A 21,075-nucleotide genomic window follows, 5' to 3' on the forward strand; every position below is an offset into this window, starting at 1 on the left:
ATTCATCTCCCTCTCTTCAAATAAAAAGAGAAAAGTTTGTGATTGCAATGTTAACAGGTATAATAATAATAATAAAAATCACAGGTCAGGCAATGGAAAAGTTCCCACAGCACGATTAATTCATAGCGCTACACACAGTAATATTTATCCCCCGTTTTTTCCCCTAAATGTGCAGCTTAATATATTCCTGTTATTAAATATACACTATAAACCAGACAGGAAATGCAACATGGTTAAATTGGCCTTGTGCTGGGAGCCTGACCTTTCGTGTTGCTCAGTGTATTGTAATTTCAACTGCACCCATGCCATTTTATTACCAGAGCTTTCTGCATTTATTAACACCATAACTTTCCGCTCAAGGACATCCTGAATGTAAGGACTTCTGATTGAGTGCTTCTAGACCACTGAGCCAAACTCCCACTTTTTCCATCTTTAGCTCTTTGATTTATAAGCATGCAGATATTTCATGAATGTTGGCAATGCCAGACCAATAACAATTGGACTTTGGAGAAGCAGAATGTGGAAACAGTTCAACAAAAAGCTACTCTGTGTATGAAATATTAATTCAAGTAGGTACCTCACACACATCCCATCTCCATTCAGGATTCAAGGACACTTGCAAGGACTGGGTAACAGCTGACTTCCATTCAGAAATGAAGTCTTCATACGCAAAGTTTGTAGATGGGTCTTTTTTCATAAACCATTGATATATTTCTGTACATTAGATTTTCAAACTACTCCCTGTTCCATTCCAGTTATAATACCATGGCTTCGCGTTTCCTGTGTGAAATACTTTGATGTGTGCAAAATAAGAAGCTACAACAACATATCTAGATGTTTTTTAAAAAACTGATTTGTAATAAATGTACCAATATGGTAGAGTTTTAATGTAAACAGCACTTTAAAACAGTAGACATTTGCTTTAGAGTAGCAGAATGCGCTCTGGCCCAGTACATCTTTCTGCAGAACATTCAGATAGTCATTGTTCAATTTTGTGGTAACCCAGCAGCATGCTCAGTCTGCCATATGCTTCATAAATCAATTCACCAGTGTGCACCTAGAGCAGGATATTATTCAGCCTGGCACAGATTGTTGATCTCTTCCACAGCCTTAATTTGACATACTACCCTTCCATCCATAGTGGAACCTTTAGGACTTGTATTGGAGTGTTTTGGAATTATTTACATGAGATCAGCACTTGGTTAAGAGGGGCCTTCTTGCAGTAGGCACTGCACACACGTAAAAAAGAAATCCTGCCCCAAAGAGCTTACAAAGCATTTATATTATTCTTACACCCAAAATGACTACAAGTAAAGTCTTTAATACACAGCTGAGAATCAGAATTGGAAGACCTTGTAACGGGGTTGGATCCTGCCTCTCGTGAGCACCCCCTTTCTCTTGTCAATAGTGCCTGCACACACAGTTCTTTCTCACAGGGCAGCACCCACCTCTTGTCAATAGCCCCCTTTTCTCAGTCAGGTGTGAGCTTTTGTTTTTTGGTCATACACACCTCTAGCCAACATAATCTGGTCGTGGGAAGCCAAAAATCCCTACCGCGTTATAGGTGAAATGCCGTTATATCAGGGTAGTGGTGGCAGGGCTGCAGTGGTGATTTAAAGAGCCCGAGGCTCCAGCTGCGGGGAGCCCCAGGCCCTTTAAATTGCCAGTGGAGCCCTGCTGCCACAGCCCGGGGTAAACAGTGGCAGGGCTTCAACAGTGATTTAAAGGGCCCGAGGCTCCTTGCAGCAGCCGGAGCCCCAGGCCTTTTAAATCACCGGCAAGCCCCGCTGCCGCAGACCCAGGGTAGCAGCGGCAGGGCTCCAGCAGTGATTTAAAGAGCTCCGGGCTCCGGCTGCTGCAGCGAGCCCTGGGGTAGCGGCAGCAGGGCTCCAGCGGTGACTTAAAGGGCCTGGGGCTCACTGCAGCAGCCAGAGCCCTGGACTCTTTAAAGTGCTGCTGCAGCCCCACTGCTACCGTGCTATATGTAAACCCATGTTATATCAGGGTAGACGTGTATCATAGAATCAAAGAACTGGAAAGAACCTTGAGAGGTCATCTAGTCCAGTCTCCTGCACTCAAGACAGGACTAAGTACTATCTAGACCACGTGCGAGAGCTGTTTGTCCAACCTGGTCTTAAAAATACCCAATCAGGGAGATTCCACAACCATGAACGCGTCCCTCCCTCCAGCCGACGTTCTTTGGCAGGTCTTCAGCACCTCCGGCTTCTGGCCAAGCCCCCCCACTGGTGTATACAGGACAAGTTCTTATCACAGCCCTGGCATGGGGCCGTCACTCTTAAGGCTTCTCCCAGAGGCACTGCCTTCAAGCACCCAGTTAGGGCCCATCTCAGTAATCGCGGCTGGTGTTATTTCAGCAGGCCTCTCTGGACTCGGTTTGCAACCACACCAGCAGGACCCATCTTGGTACCCGAGCTGGCTTGGCCAGGTTCTGTGCCCAGTCCCCTTGGGCCTCAGCCTGCCCGCACTGACCTTCTGCTGGTCCTGCTGCTCTTCCCACCAGCCAGGCACCTGGTTTTCAGCAGCCTTCCCTGGGCTTCAGTCCTACTTGCAGTGAGCTCTCCAGTCAGCTGTTCATGGTACTGTAGCTCTTCCCACCAGCCAGTCACCTGGTCACTCCTCAAGCTCCACACAGCAACTGAGCTCCCAGCTCTCCACTGCTTACCTTATATAGTCCCTTTCTGGACCCCGATCAACCTCTCCAGCAGCCTGATTGGCTGTTCCTCTGCAGCCAGTCTAGGCTGCCTGGAGGACTTCTTGCTGCTCTTATTCTGGGTCAGGGACAGGCAGGGCTTAAGGCCCCTAGCAGAGGGACTCTGGACCTAGTCCACTGTGCCACACTCCCAAACGGGTTTGTGCCTTACTACATACAATTAACTCGTCTTGATTAGGAGCACTCCAAGGCAACTTTCACTAGGTCGGGAGGGAGGGCAGGGGAAGGAGAGGAGATAGTCTCGTATGTAGAAATGTAAGGTTGATTTAACGTTTCCCCCTTCATGCATTGGACTCCATCTTTCCATCAGCATTATAGCACCTGACAAATAGGGTTTACCTAAAACATCATTCTTTAAAACTCGCATTTATCTTGTTTGGAGGCAAGGTGAAATTTTTACATCAGAGCAGCAAGCGTAGCTTTAGCTAGCCCAGAAAAATTCAAGTAAAAGCTTCTTCAACTTTTAACACGATCAAGTTGCACTTGCTCAAAATCTGTGCTACCAATATGGTATAGCTCTAGTTCTCTTCCCATGAAGATTTCCTGGAATGGCAAAACACACGACAACCTACTGAAGACGGCCCTCAAACAGGATTTCTAATTATAAGAATCATTTCTAGGAAAACTCATTCCATTGGGTTACCAGTAATGTTAAAAGCAAGCAGCTTGAAGTACTTTATTTTCTTAACTTTTTTTAGGTATTTGTAAGCCTTAGAGCCTGAAGAATTCTTCTGTTTATTTAAGGAACAAGCAAGATACAAAAGAAGTAGCTTCTCCGCTACATTTCCTTCTATCTATCTACATAGTATATGGTAAAATTCAGTCTCTTGAGCTAGGCTCTCTGTAGTGATAAATACAGATGGTGAAGGTAGTGATTCTCTAACAGTAGGACAGCCACCTCCATTTCGCACAAGCCACTAAAGAGGCATATGCTGTTAAGAACTGTCAGTAAGCAAGGTAAGAAGTGAGAGGTTGGCTGTTTGATCAGCTACTAAGACCAAGTTGCAATGGTCTCAGGCAGACATTCCAAAGAATAATTCCAAGAGCAAACTGCTAACAGCATCTGGCTGGTGCCTATACTAAAAGAAGAGATTAAAAATAATATTGCCTCAGTACCTAAATGCAATGGGCAAATAACGTAAAGGCAGGCTCGTGACAATGTTAGCCACTTTTACAATTCACAAAGAAAGCCTGGCTTTTTGTTTGCAAAAAATGAGGCATTTTAAGGCTGTTTTGCTGAAGGACATCTTGGCAATATAGAAAGAATATCATGACCCTAACAACCTATGTGAAGGGTCAGAGAAGGAAGTATTCATTTTTTAACAAAAGATCTCTCTTCTCCCAATTGCTAAATACCAAAGTTCTATAGCTAAAAATTTGAATATTCTCCAATTGCCACAGCATTGCAAAATAAATGAAATGAAACTTGACAAACAATTCAGTGCTGCTGTATACAAAGACAGGACATCAGATGGATGCCTCTACCCAAAGTATTACCTTTGAGAAAAAGCCTTTTACAAATGCAACAATTGCTACATCCAGCACACGAAAAGCATGGAACTACTACATCCCTCCAGACTTACCCATTAGCACTAACAACGTAATGTTTGTGTAAGGCTTATGTAGCTATTTCAACATGAAGAACCAGTTGTAAACAAGGCTTTCAATACTCTCAGACAACCCAATTCTACAGGTGAGCTGTGTTTACATAAAAATCAAAAGGGCGCTCCACAGTACAGTTGTACGAGTGTAGTAATTGTGTTACCCTCTCATTTAGCATCTGGATACCCTGGTTATGGGGTGATGGCGGGAGGCAGGGGCTACAGAAATACCTATATCCAAATATCACTGAATTTATAGTCTCCCTCAGGTGGCCTGCAATACCAGTAACAACTTAAACAGCAAGCACCATGGGATTTTTTTAAATACTAAAAAGTTCATAGGAAGATAGGACTGGAAGGGACCTCCTCGGTCATCAAGTCCAGGGTCCCTGCTATTGCAGGCAACCTCAATTGGTTAATCTTGGAGATTTACAATATTTTTAATTCAATTTTGTTTCATTCATGAGGGTTATTCTCTCCTGACTATCCCAACAGAGAAACAGTGTGAGACGATTCCATAAGAGATTTCAACCTAGAACTGGCATACTGTTTCAAGTGTTTGTTAATGAAGTGTGCTTGCAACTCTGTTTCCTTAGCTGTGTGAATTCCAAATACATCAAAGCTAAGAAAACCCTTCAAAAAAAGGCATAGATTTCTGCTATTTGATCATCTTCAACTCAATTTTTGAAGTCCAAACACACATATGAAAAATCACTTATTTTCTGGCATGTATAAGAGGGGAAAATTTATCTTAATCAGTTACCAAAAACTTGCTCTAAGACACTAATTACAATGTTATAGTACAATTCACAATTGAGGTGACAATTTCAGTAGGAATGAGAAATTTCCACTAAGTTAAAACAGAGAAAGAGGAGGGATAGATCAGTGGTTTGAGCATTGGCCTGCTAAACCTAGGGTTGTGAGTTCAATCCTTAAGGGGGCCATTTAGGGATCCGAGGCAAAAATCTGTCTGGGGATTAGTCCTGCTTTGAGCAGCAGGCTGGACTAGATGACCTCCTGAGGTCCTTTCCAATCCTGATATTCTATGATTCTAAAACACCACCATAACTTTATGCAGTCACATATCATGGCATTCTATAGCAAGGACTCTGGATTCTGCACAGTTCAGAAGGGAAGTTCCACAGCAGCTTCACTAACATTAAAAAATGGAAAGTTTAACTGAATTAAATATTCAGTACTATAGCCTTTGGATTATTCTTTGATATCACATTTAACCGCATGGGTCTCACTTTGTGTGATGTGTGTTCATATTGAGGGTGCATAAGCTGAGCTGAATTCCGTGGGAAACTAGGATTGGCAGCTAGATGGCTGGGGATGTGTGGGACTATTTGTGGGACAAGCACACTGCGTGGATGTTTCTGCCAAATATTGAGCTGTGTGTGTGACATCTTCAGGGTCTACCATGAACACTCAAGTGTCAAGCTGTTGGCAGACAAAGGACTTATCTACACAATCTGAGCAATGTGCTGATAGTCTGAGGGTAACTGCAGTAGCTAGTGCAATGGTAGGAATACTAGCATACAGCACCTATTAACATTTTTAAACTTTCTAGTAAAGATGCCCCATCTCTCCAATACTCTCCTTACAATCAAGAGGAGGAAAAACACATGTTCATTACAAAGTTGAGATTATAGAACAATTCTGTGAGAGGGATGTGAATGTGGCAGCAAATTCTGCTGTATCCCAAAGTAACTAGGGGTACTGCTTACAGCCAAATTGAAGTAGTCTGTCACCTCTGCCAAAGGCATGAGGCAACATTATATTAAAACAGGGGCTCTCAATCCCATTTACCCCTCCCCCCCCTCCCCCCGGCCAACTTGAGCTATAGTCAGCCCCTTACAAAATGAGCCTTTCCAATGTTATCTAGATGGAACTGGGGGCATGGTTTTCCAATAAAGGGGATTCTACTTTAAATCAAACAGTCCTTTGACCCTGCTGTCTACTGTACATAGGCTGACAGTGTTCCCCAAACGCAGCCCCTAGGGGCTTTTCTTGAGGCCACAGCATCCTGGGTAGTGACTGGGGGGTTGAAGTAGCACTCCTCCCCCAGGGCTGCAAGTAGGGGCTGGTCTCTGACCCCTTCTGGAGCCACAAACACTGTAGGAGCAGGCCCCAGTGTGAGTTCTCCACCTTCCCAGGGGTGGTGGGATACAGGTTTCACTCCTGGAGTGATGGGCGTCAGGATCCTTCCCTCACCTGCAGGGCTTTGGGTTCTAGCCCCAGAGACATGGCCCTTGTCTCACTCCCCGCACATCATCCCTAGCCCCCACTGGCTCTCCCAGCCCCAACTCATGAAGCAGAACCCCACGCTCCAGCCCTGGTCTCACCCACCCCATCACCTGCTGCTTCCTTTAGCCTCCCATTGTCCCTAGCAAGTCTGCTGTGAAACGTGATATTAAATATACAGTCACTTTTCACAATAGTAGACTTGCTAGTTAGCAAGTCTTAAAAAAGCAACCAAAAAAACTGTGTGCTTCTATTCTAAGTCCAGTAAAGATCAGAGACAACTGCACATTTTTATTACTGAGTGTGCAAAAAAAACGCTAAATAAATTACAATGATTTGGACATGTATCTGTGCATTTTTTTTTGTTTTTCCTAAAGTAAATTAAGTATCTTAGGAAAAACAGAGTGACCACCAGCAAGAGCTGGTGGCCACACTCTGAGGCCATCCAAAAATTTGCTGAGAACACCCATGGGCTAGGAAACCTCTTAAAAGCACATCTCTTAACCACAAAGGTCCAAAGTTTTCAGAGCAATCTCTCTCATTTTCAGCAGCAAATGCTAGCAAGCACTGCGAACTGATGCTCCTGGTTGCAATACCATTAACTGAAACTTGGCCCAGTCACCCCACCATTGCAACCCTGTGAGCAAGGAGCCTCAACACCCCTCCCCACTTGAAAGTCTCATACCTCAGCTGAGATTCAATGTACCAGAAGAAATAATTTGCCTAACGTACACTGGTGTCGTACTAAAGAATAGAAATACTATTTCAAGATTGATCAAGCAAATGGTTTTGTTTAAGGGATATACTTTCAACCAGGCTGAAATCACCTTGTTTGCAGGTGTCGCTTATGCCTACAAAACACACACCAGGGACAGATACGCAGATGCAAGATGCATCCAACATAAGAGAAGCTTTCTGAATGCTTATCCCTGCCCACAATTAAAATATTCTCAATCAAGGAATTTAGAGACAATAAGTTACATTGGTGTAAGATCAATACCATGTGTAATAAACTGAAGTATTTCCTACCGCATCTCATTTGTTTTATCAAGAGACCTGATGAGTTCTCTACATAGTAAGCATCTACCCCAGAAGAAGCCACAGTTTGTCATGGAGGTGGATCCAACACAATATAGCCAGAAAAGAATTAAGCTATACTGTAATAAAAGCACAAGAGTTTGAGTCACTGATTTAATTTTATACAAGTAAAACTACACATTGTATAAAGATTACAAGGCAGTTCTAATGTTTGCTATTGCATGTTACAAATATCAATTTAGCTATAAAGGGGGCTTTTGAGATGGATTCTACTCCACAATTTTAGTGAATTGGCAAACTCTGGTTTAGCAAAGCCTTTTGTTAAGACTAGAACTCTAGCTCCAATACATTAAGATCCCATAGGTTTAGATTCATACACAACAGGATTGTGGTTCTCATATTTTGAAGCAAAGTGGGTGTTAAATGAATCGTAGGGGAAGGCAGCTTGTTTTACATACCCAATAGGTAAATATTTAGAGGCCTGCAAACAATACAAGACACTAATGACATGGACCACATCCAGAAAGACACCACTGTGTCTGAGAATTGGAGTGTCTCCTGGAATTCAAGGAAACTAAAAAAAGTCATGTTACTTCCATTATGTGAACTTGGTTACTCATGAGTGTAGGCAATACTGCATCATGTCAAGCTACAAAATAGTACCTTTATTAGCTTTTTAATACAATCATTATGGGGAAGGGGAAAGGAAGAAACTTTTGGCAAGCTGAATTAAGATACAGCACAACTGAAGTGCTCTAAATTGAGTTTATTGCTGGTCTGAAATTTGCCTTGTTTTGTGTCAACCATATGTTCAGTTCACATTCTACTTCCACAAATTAAGATAGCCACATCATCTATACTGACCTGTTCAACAAGGCTGTCTGTCATGCCTCTGGTAGCAAGCCATAACCCATTAAACTACTAAAATCCATAATTTTAAAACAGTGAAAAAATTAGGAAAAATAATGTTCTCAAAATGCCTGAACTTAAACCTCATACTTAATATAAAAAACCACTTTCCACCCAACAGCAGATAAGTTATTCCTGCTGAAATGCTATAAAATTAAAAGTTTAGCTTAATCTCTACAAAAAGGGGGGCTTTTTCCTGCTTTGTACATTTCTGTACAACTTCATCTTTTCATCAAATTTAGATACGGATCAAACCTTTATGCCTCATTACTTGGTTCTCAGGCCATTCTCTTCTGCAAGAGAAGAAACCAACTTCTTAAGTACTAACATAAAAGATTAATGGCCTGGCAAGTAGGAAAATGTTCCATAATAGTGTGCGAAGTAAGAGGAGAGTTCTAGTCTTAATCTCTTGAACTAGATCTTGACCGCGAGCGAGATTTTGAACGAGATCTGGAGCGGGACCTTGACGCAGCTCTTTTGGGCGGTGACTCAGAGCGAGCCTTGGCAGGTGGTTGCTGCTGTGGTGATTTGGAGCGAGACCTACTCCTTGACCTGGATTTAGACTTAGCCTCTCCTTTACCATTCTCTTTGGGAGAGCGAGACACGGACCTAGACCTGCTGTGAGACTTCTCAGATTTCTCCTTGGATCTGCTGCGGGAGCCCCGGTCAGACTTGGGTTTAGATTTGCTCTTTGATCTAGACTTCCTGCTCTTAGATCTGGAACGTGAACGATCTTTGCTTCGTGACCTGGATTTAGATCTTTAAAAGAACATAATCTTTATTCGACATGAACTGATATGTACCCATGACAGTTCTACATACGAACAGTTACCAACTAAAGGTAATAATTGACGGATTAACAGAAAGCACCATTAAACACACAAATTACTCACCGCGAGCGGCTTTTTGAGGCACTACGGGATCTGCTGCGGCTACTCCTACGACTTCTGCTTCGTGACCTTCTTCTAGATCGTGACCTAGTGACATTTCAAAAAGTATCTATGACATTCTATAACAATTTGAGATTTTTTGTTTTAGCCTGGTATGTCCTGCTCCCCCCTTACTTTAGCACAGCCAAAGTGTCTTACAATGAAGAATTTTTAGCAACAGGAGTGGCCATACCAGAGCAGATCATTGGTCCATCTAGGTCCAGAATACCATCTGTCAGTAGCCTATACTTGATGTTTCAGAGGAAGGTGAAACGTCCTCCCCATAATGCACCTGGTCAACTATGCAATGTTACATCATGGAAAAACATTCCTTCCAGACCCCTGGGAGTCATCTTATCCCTGAAGTATCAACAAATTATAAAGGTAATGATTACTCTTAACGTTAAGAGTACACATAACAGGCCCTCTCTCATTAGAGCTAATAGTCTTTGCTATAAAGCTCAAGCGTTTCAAAGTTACCTTGACCTGCTGCCAGAATAAGATCGCCTATGGCTTGTCCGTGGCTTGTCTTCAACCAGCCGGATTTTCCTGCCATTTATCTCTGTGCCATCCAATTTGTCCAGAGCACGCTTCATGTCAGAGTAAGATCGGAATTCAATTACCCCTTCATTTGTGCGTTCTTTGTGAGCATCCGCATAGGTTACTTCCCCAGCTTGCCTCATGAAATCCTTAGAAAGCAGAAGAAGAGCTACATAACCATTTCATGTTTATGCAGCGCAACCAGGTCACTGCAAATCAAACCTCAAGAGATGCAAAGAACTAACTGTGTAAACAGCCATGCCTGATTACATTTCAAAACAGTTCTGCAAAATAATGAAGAACGTTCAAATTAAAATGAAATCTTGTATTGCTTTCTGCTAGTCACAAGCGGCTCTATTAAGAGATTTCACATTAATACATACTTTCAAATCCTGCCAACTACAACGACTGGAAAGGTTTTCAACAATCAGTCTGTATTCTGTACGAACAGGTGGTCCATATTTATCTCTTCCTGATTGTCTCCGACTGCTATATCCACCGCCTCCACCACCCCCACCTTTATTGTGCAAAGAAAGAAAGTTAGATTGTCTCATAATGTGAAGGCAGCTAAATGTTCTGAAAAAGTTAGTTAAACACAGATTATATTTACTGCAGTAGGACTTTATCTTTCTAAACCTCCAACAAAGATGCAATTTTGCCATGATCTATATTAATGGCAAATCAAACAGACTAAAATCCTACAAGTCTGTGCTCCTAAGATCTGTTAGAGAGTGACTGCTCCTTTATTAGATTTACCTTGCTAAGTTTTATTTTACAGAACATTGTAAAATATAAAACTTAACTGATTACATGCATTTCTACATTTTACAAAAACGTTTACTAGTTACGCTAAGTACTTACATCACAGTATGAGGTTTTTGGTGGTTGGCCACAAAACACGCAAGGTAACAGTCACCTAGTTCAGTTTAACCAGTTTTGTCTAACCCTTGGAATCCTCACCATCACCCTGCGTCTAATGGCAAAAGGCTGCTGTCGTCATGGCTTCCGGTAAGGTCAGCCAAAGGGTCATAGGGCAAGGGTCACACAATGTATGGAAAAGCCATGGCCAATCAGGAAAGGCAGTCATCTTAGCCTCAGTGGACACAGCCTCAGCCCCACTGGTCACTTTTAAATTGAAACATCAAGGACTTGTTAAAAAGTTTGAATTGGACATGCAACAATTTTAAACAACATACATTTGAATTTTTAAAAACTTGTAAAAGACAGACTCCCACCCACCCAATAACACAAGTATCTAGCGCAGTGATACTCAGACTGATGCGCAGAAGCCCGTCTCTTGCAGCTGTTTGCAGCACATGATATTAAAACACTGTGTGATTTCATTAGCAGCCAATCTGGACACTTATACTATGTTATAAACCAATTGTAGTTAGAAATAATGATACTTGGTCAGTCATTTTGCTGAGAGAATAATATATATATACATAAAAACTAAATATTTCCCATCATACTGTTTAAATATGAAAAATACTATGGTAAATGAAACAGTGAATTCACACTACTGTGGCTCCTTTGGCTAATGCAGATCATTAATTCGGCTCCTGAACCACTGAGGTCTGAGTACCACTGATCTAGAGTTTACTCAAAGATATATCACACTTACTATTCTTAAACTGCAATACCATGCCAATTAAGCTATAGTCAGTTGAATTACTCATGCTGTATAGCAAGAACTACACAAAATGAGTTTTTCCCTTTTTATGATACTTCCCACTTCCCATATTTCCTACAATCTGTCTCAAGTAAACCCTTCCCTCCCCCCACCACTAAGTTCCCTATATTCAATTGAAACACATTACAGTTCACAGCTGAGTGTTTCTACCATACCCAGATATGTAACTTTTCACTGAAAAGCTTCCAAATATTTAAGTTAATATAACCAATCTCTTCTAATGAAGAGTAGGGAATCCTAACTAAATTAAGACTACACTTAAACTTTGCAAATAAAATTGCCCCCCTAGTCTGCTTCATATGCCATTACAGGTACCAATGAGTGCAGTTCTATTGTAAGGTACCTAAAGCACAAGGCGTGTGCTAGCAAAGAAGCTTGTAAGGCAAAGCTTGGCAGGTCATCCTGCAGCCAGCGTTGCACAAGGGGTACCCCCAATAGCCAAGCACACCATGCCTGGTGAGATGGTCAGTGTCATCCCTCCCACACCCCAGGGGACCGGTCCCACGCACCCAGCAGCCCTCTGCAGGAGGGATACGCGGCCAATGCAGCAGCGGCTGGCCGAACACCGCCCCCACCCCCGCCGCCAAGGCTAAGAGCCGGGGCAAGGAGCTGTACTCACTGCGGCTACTGTAGCTGTACCCGTCCCTGTCCCGGCGGGGGCCCCGGGCGTGCTCCACTATCACCCGCTCCCCGCACAGGTCTTTGCCGTTCAGCTCGTAAACGGCATCGTCGGCGTCGCGGGAGTCCTCGAACTCCACGAACCCGTAGCTGCGGGGTCAGAGATCGGCCGTCAGGGACCGAGGCCCGGTCGCCACGGAAACTAACCAGCCCCGGGGCTCCGCGCGGCGGGACAATGGAGCCAGCCCCGCCGCAGCGCCCCCACCGCCGCCATTTTGAACGCGGCGCCACGCGGCAGCCCCGGGCCCCACCACTGGCCTGCGAAGGGCCTGGCCATTGCCCCCTCCCCGCCAGGGACCTGCTCAGGACGGGGCCGCGCTCTGCCCCCCACCCCCGCGCCGACCCGACTGCCCAGTGCGCCCCCGCCGCCTCACCCGTTCTTGAGATCGACCTCGAGCAGGCGGCCATAGCCGCTAAAGAAGCGCTGGATGTCCTTCTCCCGGACGTGGTAGCTGAGGCGCCCGATGTAGACGCGCGGCATCTCCGCAGGGCAGAGGGGAGGCAAGACGAGAAGAGCTCGGTGCTGCGGGGCCCGCACCCTCCCAGAAGTGCGGCCTGCTCCACAGCACAATGGCGCCCGCCGCCCGCGCACGCTTTTATACCGGGGGCGGGGCGTAGATCACTACGTCACCGCGGAAAACGTGCTGGGCGCCGAGGCGCGTCCGGAGGTGGCGGAGAAGGGAAGCGGTTTCCCTGTGTACATGCACCTAGTTCTTGCACGTTTTCCATAGCTCGGGGAGCGACTCTTCTGCGCATCAGATGCCCGCGCAGACCGAGCCGTGTTCCTATGCGCATGCGCAGAGCTGTCCCCTCAGCCAAGATTGGGATGGGGCTGCAGTAGCGGGGCTGTCACTAGTGCCTGTGAAGCGTGCGCCGTTCTGCCTATGACAGGCTGCGACCGCAACGGGGAGGCGCGCGCCGTTCTTCCTTTGACAGGCTGCGCGCGTTGTCCCTGTGACAGGCTTCGTCCACGCTTCTGGGGCGCGCGCGTTGTCCCTGTCACAGGCTGCGTTTATACTTCAAACACGCAGCGCTGTAGCTACAGTGCTTCCATGTAGACACTCACTGCAGCAATGAGTGGGGTTCTCCCATCCCTGCTGCCAGGGCTACTCTAATAAAGTTAGGTAGATGGAAGCTGCCTTCCATCGACTTAGGGGGGCACCAGTCCACACTTAAATTTGTCTCCCATCACTGTAACTGCCCTGTTATGTCGACATAGTAACATCAGGGCCCTGAGTGGCGTTGAGCCATGGTCAGTGATGGACTGAGTGTGACTAAGCGAAAGTTTAGACACCAGTTACATGTCGATCCTAAGGGTAGGTCTACACTAGAAATTACTCCGATTTTACAGAAGTCGATTTTTGGGAACAGATTGTGTAAAGTTGAGTGCATGCGTCCACACTAAGCACATTAATTCGGCGGTGTGCATCCATCGTACCGTGGCAAACGTCGACATTCCGAGCGGTGCACTGTGGTAGATATCCCACAGTCCCTGCTGCCCACTGGAATTCTGGGTTGAGCTCCCAATGCGTGATGGGGCCAAAAATTTGTCACTTGTGGTTATGGGTAAATGTCATCAGTCAACCCTCCCTCCGTGAAAGCAACAGCAGACAATCATTTTGCGCCCTTTTCCCTGGATGGCCCAAGCAGATGCCATAGCACGGCAAGCATGGAGCCTGTTCAGCTCACTGCAGCAGTTATGAGCATTGTAAACACCTTGTGCATTATCGTACAGTTTATGCAGAACCAGAAGCTGAAAAACCAGGCAAGGAGGCGACAGCAGCGTGGTGACGAGAGTGATGAGGACATGGACACAGACTTCTCTCAAAGCGTGGGCTCTGGCAACGTGGGCATCATGGTGTTATTGGGGCAGGCTCATGCTGTGGAACGCCGATTCTGGGCCCAGGAAACAAGCACAGGCTGGTAGGATCGCATAGTGTTGCAGGTCTGGCATGATTCCCAGTGGCTCCGAAACTTTTGCATGCATAAGGGCACTTTCATGGAACTTTGTGACTTGCTTTCCCCTGCCCTGAACCGCAAGAATACCAAGATGAGAGCATCCCTCACAGTTCACAAGTGAGTGGCGATAGCCCTCTGGAAGCTTGTAGTGCCAGATAGCTTCTGGTCAGTCAGGAATCAATTTGGAGTGGGCAAATCTACTGTAGGGGTTGCTGTCATGCAGGTAGCCAACGCAATCACTGAACTGCTGCTATTAAAAGTAGTGACTCTGAGAAATGTGTAGGTCATAGTAGATGGCTTTACTGCACTGGGATTCCTTAACTGTGGTGAGGCGATAGACGGAATCCATATCCCTATCTTGGGACCGGATCACCAAGGCAACCTGTACATAAACCACAAGGGGTACTTTTCAATGGTGCTGCAAGCACTGGTGGATCACAAGGGACGTTTCACCAACATCAATGTGGAATGGCTGGGAAAGGTTCATGACTCTTGCTTCTTCATGAACTCTCGTCTGTTTAAATGGCTGCAGGAAGGGATTTACTTCCCAGACCAGAAAATAACTGTTGGGAATGTTGAAATGCCTAGTTATTCTTGGGGACCCAGCCTACCTCTTAATGTTGTGGCTCATGAAGCCATACACAGGCAACCGGGACAGTAGTAAGAAGCTGTTCAACTATAGGTTGAGCAAGTGCAGAATGGTGGTAGAGTGTGTATTTGGACGTTTGAAGGGTCGCTGGTGCAGTTTACTGACTTGCTCAGACCTCAGCGAAACCAATATCCCCATTGTTATTGCTGCTTGCTGTGTGCTCCAGAATCTCTGTGAGAGTAAGGGGGAGACGTTTATAGCGGCGTGGGAGGTTGAGGCAAATCGCCTGGCCACTGATCGCAGCCAGGCACCAGGGCGATTAGAAGAACACATCAGGAAGTGCTGCGCATCAGAGAAGCTTTGAAAACCAGTTTCATGACTGGCCTGGGTACCGTGTGACAATTTCTATTTGTTTCTCCTTGATGAAAACCCACCCCCTTGGTTGACTAATTCCCTGTAAGCCAACCGCCCTCCCCCCTTCGATCACAGCTTGGAAATAAAGTCACTATCATTTAAAAACCATGTATTCTTTATTAATTGATTATAAAAATAGAGAGAAAACTGACAAGGCAGCCTGGGTGGGGTGTGGGAGGAGGGGAGGAGGGAAGGAAAAGGCCACTTTAATACTTGTTGAATGACAGCCTTCTGTCCACTGGAGTGGAGTGATTGGGGGCCCGGAGGGCCCCCCCCTCACATTCTTGGGCGTCTGGGTGAGGAGACGGCTATGGAACTTGCGGGGGAGGGAGGGCGGTTAAATGGGCTGCAGCGGTAGTCTCTCCAGCTGACATTCCTGAAACTCCACCAGACGCCGGATCATGTCCATTTGTTCCCGCAGTAGCCCCAGCATTGCATCTTGCCTCCTCTGATCTTCCTGCTGCCACTTCTCCTCACGTTCACAGGCCACTTTCCTGTCCTGTGCTATTGTGTCCGTCCACACTTTCTGCTGAGCTCTTTCAGTGTGGGATGCCTGCATAAGCTCAGAGAACATTTCATCGCTCATGTGTTTTTTTTGCCACCTTATCTGAGATAGCCTTTGGGACGGAGGAGGGAGGCTTGAAATATTTGCAGCTGCGGGAGAAAAAAAAGGGAGAGAAGTATTTTAAAAGATAAATTTTACAGAACAATGGGTATACTCTTTCATGGTGAACAACACTATTCACATTACATTGCACATGTGATTTCGATACCAGGTCATTTTTTGCATCTTATATTGAGTGCCAGCAGCTTTGGTGTTAGAGATCAAAAACACTGGGCAACAGAATTCGGCTTGTAGGTGGCCATGGTAAGCCATAGTCTTTCGGCTTCTGCAAGCTTCATAACAGCAGCGCCCTCCTTTCCCATACCAAGCAAGGCCCGTTGAGTTGTCCATTTAGGGCTGCGGTTTTCGTATTAACGTGCAGCAGCAGAAACCAAACTAACCCCCTCACAATCCTTTTCTCTTGGATGACCGCTTTAACCCTCCCCGTACCGCACCACGTGGCTGGTATCAGGGAAGATCCCTGCTAGCCAAATGCGAACAGCTCAGTGTGAAGCCCCCCCTCCATCTTTTTCTCTGCGATGATCGCTTTAACCCTTCCCCAACTGCATGGCTGGTATCAGGGAAGATCCCTGCTAGCCAAATGCGAACAGCTCAGCACCAATGCCTCTCTCCCTCGCACCGCTTGGCTAACTGTGCGGAGGATTTCTTTTCAGACACAGGCAAACAGCCCAGTAGGAACGGCCACCTATGAATGTCCCCTTAATTAAATTCCCATATTTCAGCCAGGTTACATGAATGATATCACTCTCCTAAAGATAACACAGAGAGATAAAGAACAGATGTTGCTTGAATGCCAGCAAACACCGGGACCATATGCTGCCAGGCTGTGTCATGAAATGATACCAGATTACTTACTACTAGCATGGCGTGGTAAAGTATCCTACCATGGAGGACGGTATAAGGCTCTTCTCCCCAGAAACCTTCTGCAAAGGCTTTTGGAGTACCTCCAGGAGAGCTTCACGGAGATGTTCCTGGAGGATTTCCGCTCCATCCCCAGACACATTAACAGACATTTCCAGTAGCTGTACTGGCCACGAATGAATCCCAAGTTCTCAGAGCAAATTAATCATTAGAAAACGCTTGCTTTTAAACCATATTTTATATATGCAAAGGTCCCCTCACCAGAGGTCCCCTCTACGGCTTCATGGTCCAGGATACAGCCTTGGGAGGGTTGTGGGGGTATTTCAGTCAGGGGGAGAAAAAGATCCTGGCTGTCGGGGAGAACAGTGTGCTGTGTGCTCTCCTCAACCTCGTCCCCTTTCTCCTCCTCCTCATCTTCCCCGTCTGCAAAATCCTCGGGCATGGCGACTGAGAGTACCCCATTATAGGAGTCCACAGACAGGGGTGGGGTAGTGGTGGTGGGCCTCCCCCTAGAATTGCCTGCAGCTCAGTGCAGAAGCAGCATGTCTGCGGCTCTGTCCTGGAGCATCCGTTTGATTTTTTGGCTCTCTGGTACGCTTGTCTCAGCTCCTTAAGTTTCACACAGCACTGTGTTGAGTCCCTGTTTTGACCTCTGTCCATCATGCTCTTCAAGATTTTTTCAAATGTTTTGGCATTCCATCTTTTGGAATGGAGTTCTGCTAGCACGGGTTCATCTCCCCATACAGCGATGAGATCCAGTACCTCCCGTAAAGTCCATGCTGGAGCTCTTTTTCGATTCTGGGACTGCATGGTCATCTGTGCTGATCAGCTCTCCACGCTGGGCAAATAGGAAATGAAATTCAAAAGTTCGCAGTGCTTTTCCTTTCTACATGGCCAGTGCATCCGAGTTCAGATTGCTGTCCAGAGCGGTCACAATGGTGCACTGTGAGATAGCTCCCAGAGGCCAATACTGTCGAATTGCATCCACACTAACCCTAATTCGAACCAGCAATGTCAATTTCAGTGCTACTCCCCTCGTCGGGGAGGAGTAAAAAAAGTCAATTTTAAGAGCCCTTTATGTTGACAAAAATGGCTTCGTTGTGTGGACGGGTGCAGGGTTAATTTGATTTAACACTGCTAAATTCGACCTAAACTCGTAGGGTAGACCACGCCTAACAGTCCTCTGGCAGCTCTCCCACAGTGCTCCACATTGACCATGTGGTCACAATTGTGAACTCCCCTGCCCTGGGGGTCACTGAAACCGGAAGTCCCCATCCCCCTTAAAATTCCGCACATTTTTTAAATGCTTTTTTCCTGATTGTCTACTGTGATGAGGAAAGGCCAGATGGCTACAGTAAAGTAGTGAGGAACAGGTATGTTAGCCCCACGCTAAACAAATCYCTGGTACCATGGTAACCAAATGGCAGTTGTTCCAGGTTAATCAAGACACCTGGGGCCAATTAAGATCCTTGTAGAAGGCAGTGGAGATAGCTACATTGTTTGGGACACCTGAAGCCAATCACGGGCTGGCTGAAACAAGTTAAAAGCCTCCCAATTAGTCAGTGAGGTGTGCGTGTGAGGAGCTGGGAGCAAGAGGCACAAGAAGCTGAGAGTGAGCTGCTGGAGGACTGAGGAGTACAAGCATTATCAGACACTAGGAGAAAGGTCCTGTGGTGAGGATAAAGAAGGTATTTGGAGGAGGCCGTGGGGAAATAGCCCAGGGAGTTGTAGCTGTCATGTAGCTGTTACAGGAGGCACTATGGACAGCTGCAATCCACAGTGCCCTGGGCTGGAACCAAGAGTAGAGGGTGGGCCTGGGTTCCTCCCAAACCTCTCAACTCCTGATCCGACACAGGAGGAGTTGGCCCAGACTGTGGGTTCCACCAGAGGGGAAGATCACTGAGGTGAGCAAATCCACCAATAAGTGCAGGACCCACCAAGGTAGAGGAACAACTTTGTCACACTACCTAGGTGATGGCAAGAACACCTTAGCAGCAGCTCTCTGGTGTGAGCAGCTGCCCATGCTGGCTACATGCTCCTGATGTTCTCTGGCCTGGAGTTCACAGGAGATATTGGATTGCCTGGGCTTGTGGGGAGATAAGGCTGTGTGGACCAGACATAGTAAAGTCAACATCTCCAAGCAAAGGGCCTTAGAGACCAAGAACTGGCTCATTATTCCTGAGAAATTTCTCAGTCTGGTGGCCCTTCCCCATTCTGCAATGCTCCTGGTTTCATTGCTCCAGTGCTTTTTCTGTCATCAGCTTTTTTGCCTCCACAAGAGGGTGTTCTCACACATTTTACTCTGCTCCCACGTCACCAACTGATCCAGATTCCCTGACTCTTTCCTCCCCACTGGGGCATTGCTGCTCTCACTACACTTCCTTAAATAATTTCCTATGCTCTCTCATTGACCCATAATCCACTGCCCCAACTGATCAATAACCATCTGCCACTCTCAACTGCACCATAACCAACTGTCCATTCCCAACTGTCACCCCTGCAACACAGCAACTGCTTATCCAACCTCAAATGCCCACCCTTAAGTTCCCGAGTCTCAACTGTCATTCTCAACTGCTTGATCCCAATTGTCACTTCTAGCTGCTACAGAAATGGCTGGAATCCCATATTCTTCACCTTCCCCTGTTCATTACATACAGCTCAAAGTTCACTGCTCCAAATAGCTTATAGAAAAGATAAGATCTTATGCAAAGGCCCAAGAGTGCAATTTATGGGAGCTTTTCCCACTCTTTCTGCTGATCTGCTGCATGGACCGTGGACAAGTCAGCTTTCTGCATCTTAATTTCCAAATCTAAAATGGTGATGATAATAAATACCTACCTCATAGGGATGTTGTGAGATTAAATACATTAATAGTTGTTACGCTCTGAGCAACTATGGTGATGAGAGCCATAAAACAATCTAGGTAGAAGTACATTTTTTCCTGTGCCCCCCATTAGCAGATGCAGGAGAAGAAGGTGATTTTTCACTGCACGTGGTACTGGAGTGAACTAAAAATTCTTGTGAGGTTTGAAGGAATCTTCCAGGCTTTCTTTATAGGGACAGCCATTTATTGAAACTGCAAATTCATCAGAGCAGGGACCTCATTTTTTAATTTGTCTGTAAAGCACCTACCAGCTCTGGGTGCCATTGGGCTCCTGTTGTGTTAGGTGTTGTACAAACACAAAAGTAGTCATTGTGCCTGCCCCGAAGAATGTGGAGTTATCACATTCCCTCTCTCAATTTCCCCTTATCATCTATTTGAAATAATAACAACACCCTTCTCCCGATATTATAACCCCAGTACATCAGCCTGCCTTCTTCTTCCCAGCAGTGTTGTCTCATAATACCAAGTGTCACTGTTATTGCCCCATGTCCCTCTCCCTGTGTTCCAAAAATTCAGTAAAAAGAAACAGATGCCCTTTTTCCAGAAAATTTTAAAATATTGAAAAAACAATCTATTTGCTCCTATGCTGAGATTTACTAGTTTTATCCACATGAAATGTAAGCCTCATATGCCTCTAATTCTTCCTTATGACTCTCCTGAGAGCATTATCAACACAAATATAACCAGCTAGAGGCTCCAACAATTGCCTTCAAATCTTCACAGTGCTCAGTTAATCTGTACCAAACTAATTGCTGAGCTTGTTTTGGAGAGGTAGAATTCTCCAAGACTAATTTTTTCTGATTCAAGAAAATGCCTGATTTGTATATCTAATATGCAATGTCTGAACCATCCCTCTCCCACTTAGTGGAAAATTTAGCATCGGGAGATTTTATCAATGCTACAAATATTTTTCACTCTGTTGTAGAAAGACTTGTGACTATGCAGATCTGTCTGTTAGCGTACAGCCTTGTTGTCACTTGGAATCATACATCGTCACTTGGAATCATTTATTTATGGGATAATTTAGCCATCAACCTTGGTAGGGGGAGCTGTGCAGCCGCCTATAGAGAATTCTGAGAGGCAGAATCTATTCCCAAGCCATCCAGCACTCAGGGAGACTGCACATGATGCCCTGCGCTATCCTGCAGCCCTTTGAAGTTTAATGTTTTTCATTAGATTACCAGATCAGCCCTAGAATGGACATGTATTTAGATGTCTAGATGCATCATGTGCTAGAGTACTCCACAGCCCTCCTCAAAGTCCTTACATATAGTATTCTACATAATAGTGTGGCTCTTGAGAGAATTCACTCCTGAGCAGCAAACACTTTGTATCAGCTTAATTTGCACAAAGTAGCAACCAAGGGACCATATGGTC

General features: G+C 45.6%; 1 protein-coding gene and 1 pseudogene across 1 annotated transcript; both read right to left on the bottom strand.

Moving 5' to 3' along the window:
- Positions 1–7,756: 7,756 nt before the first annotated feature.
- Positions 7,757–12,979, bottom strand: SRSF6 (serine and arginine rich splicing factor 6). Its single transcript, XM_032769614.2, has 6 exons — positions 12,741–12,979; positions 12,308–12,456; positions 10,379–10,512; positions 9,936–10,144; positions 9,420–9,503; positions 7,757–9,285 (listed from the first exon to the last, which is right to left on the bottom strand). The coding sequence occupies exons 1-6, from the start codon at positions 12,845–12,847 to the stop codon at positions 8,928–8,930; spliced, it is 1,041 nt and encodes a 346-aa protein (XP_032625505.1). The 5' UTR covers positions 12,848–12,979; the 3' UTR covers positions 7,757–8,927.
- A 2,686-nt stretch (positions 12,980–15,665) lies between these two features.
- Positions 15,666–17,717, bottom strand: LOC142047759 (uncharacterized; annotated as a pseudogene).
- Between the last annotated feature and the right edge of the window lie 3,358 nt (positions 17,718–21,075).

The sequence above is a fragment of the Chelonoidis abingdonii genome, chromosome 14 (assembly GCF_003597395.2).
Source record: "Chelonoidis abingdonii isolate Lonesome George chromosome 14, CheloAbing_2.0, whole genome shotgun sequence".
In the NCBI taxonomy this organism is placed as follows: Eukaryota; Metazoa; Chordata; order Testudines; family Testudinidae; genus Chelonoidis; species Chelonoidis abingdonii.

Excerpts from the sequence above, each read along its gene's own strand:
- SRSF6 (XM_032769614.2), bottom strand. The coding sequence starts at position 12,847 with ATGCCGCGCGTCTACATCGGGCGCCTCAGCTACCACGTCCGGGAGAAG. Across the intron at positions 12,457-12,740 it reads GAGGTCGATCTCAAGAACGG|CTACGGGTTCGTGGAGTTCG; the intron begins GTGAGGCGGCGG and ends CTGACCCCGCAG. Across the intron at positions 10,513-12,307 it reads GTACAGCTACAGTAGCCGCA|GTGGGGGTGGTGGAGGCGGT; the intron begins GTGAGTACAGCT and ends TGCACAATAAAG.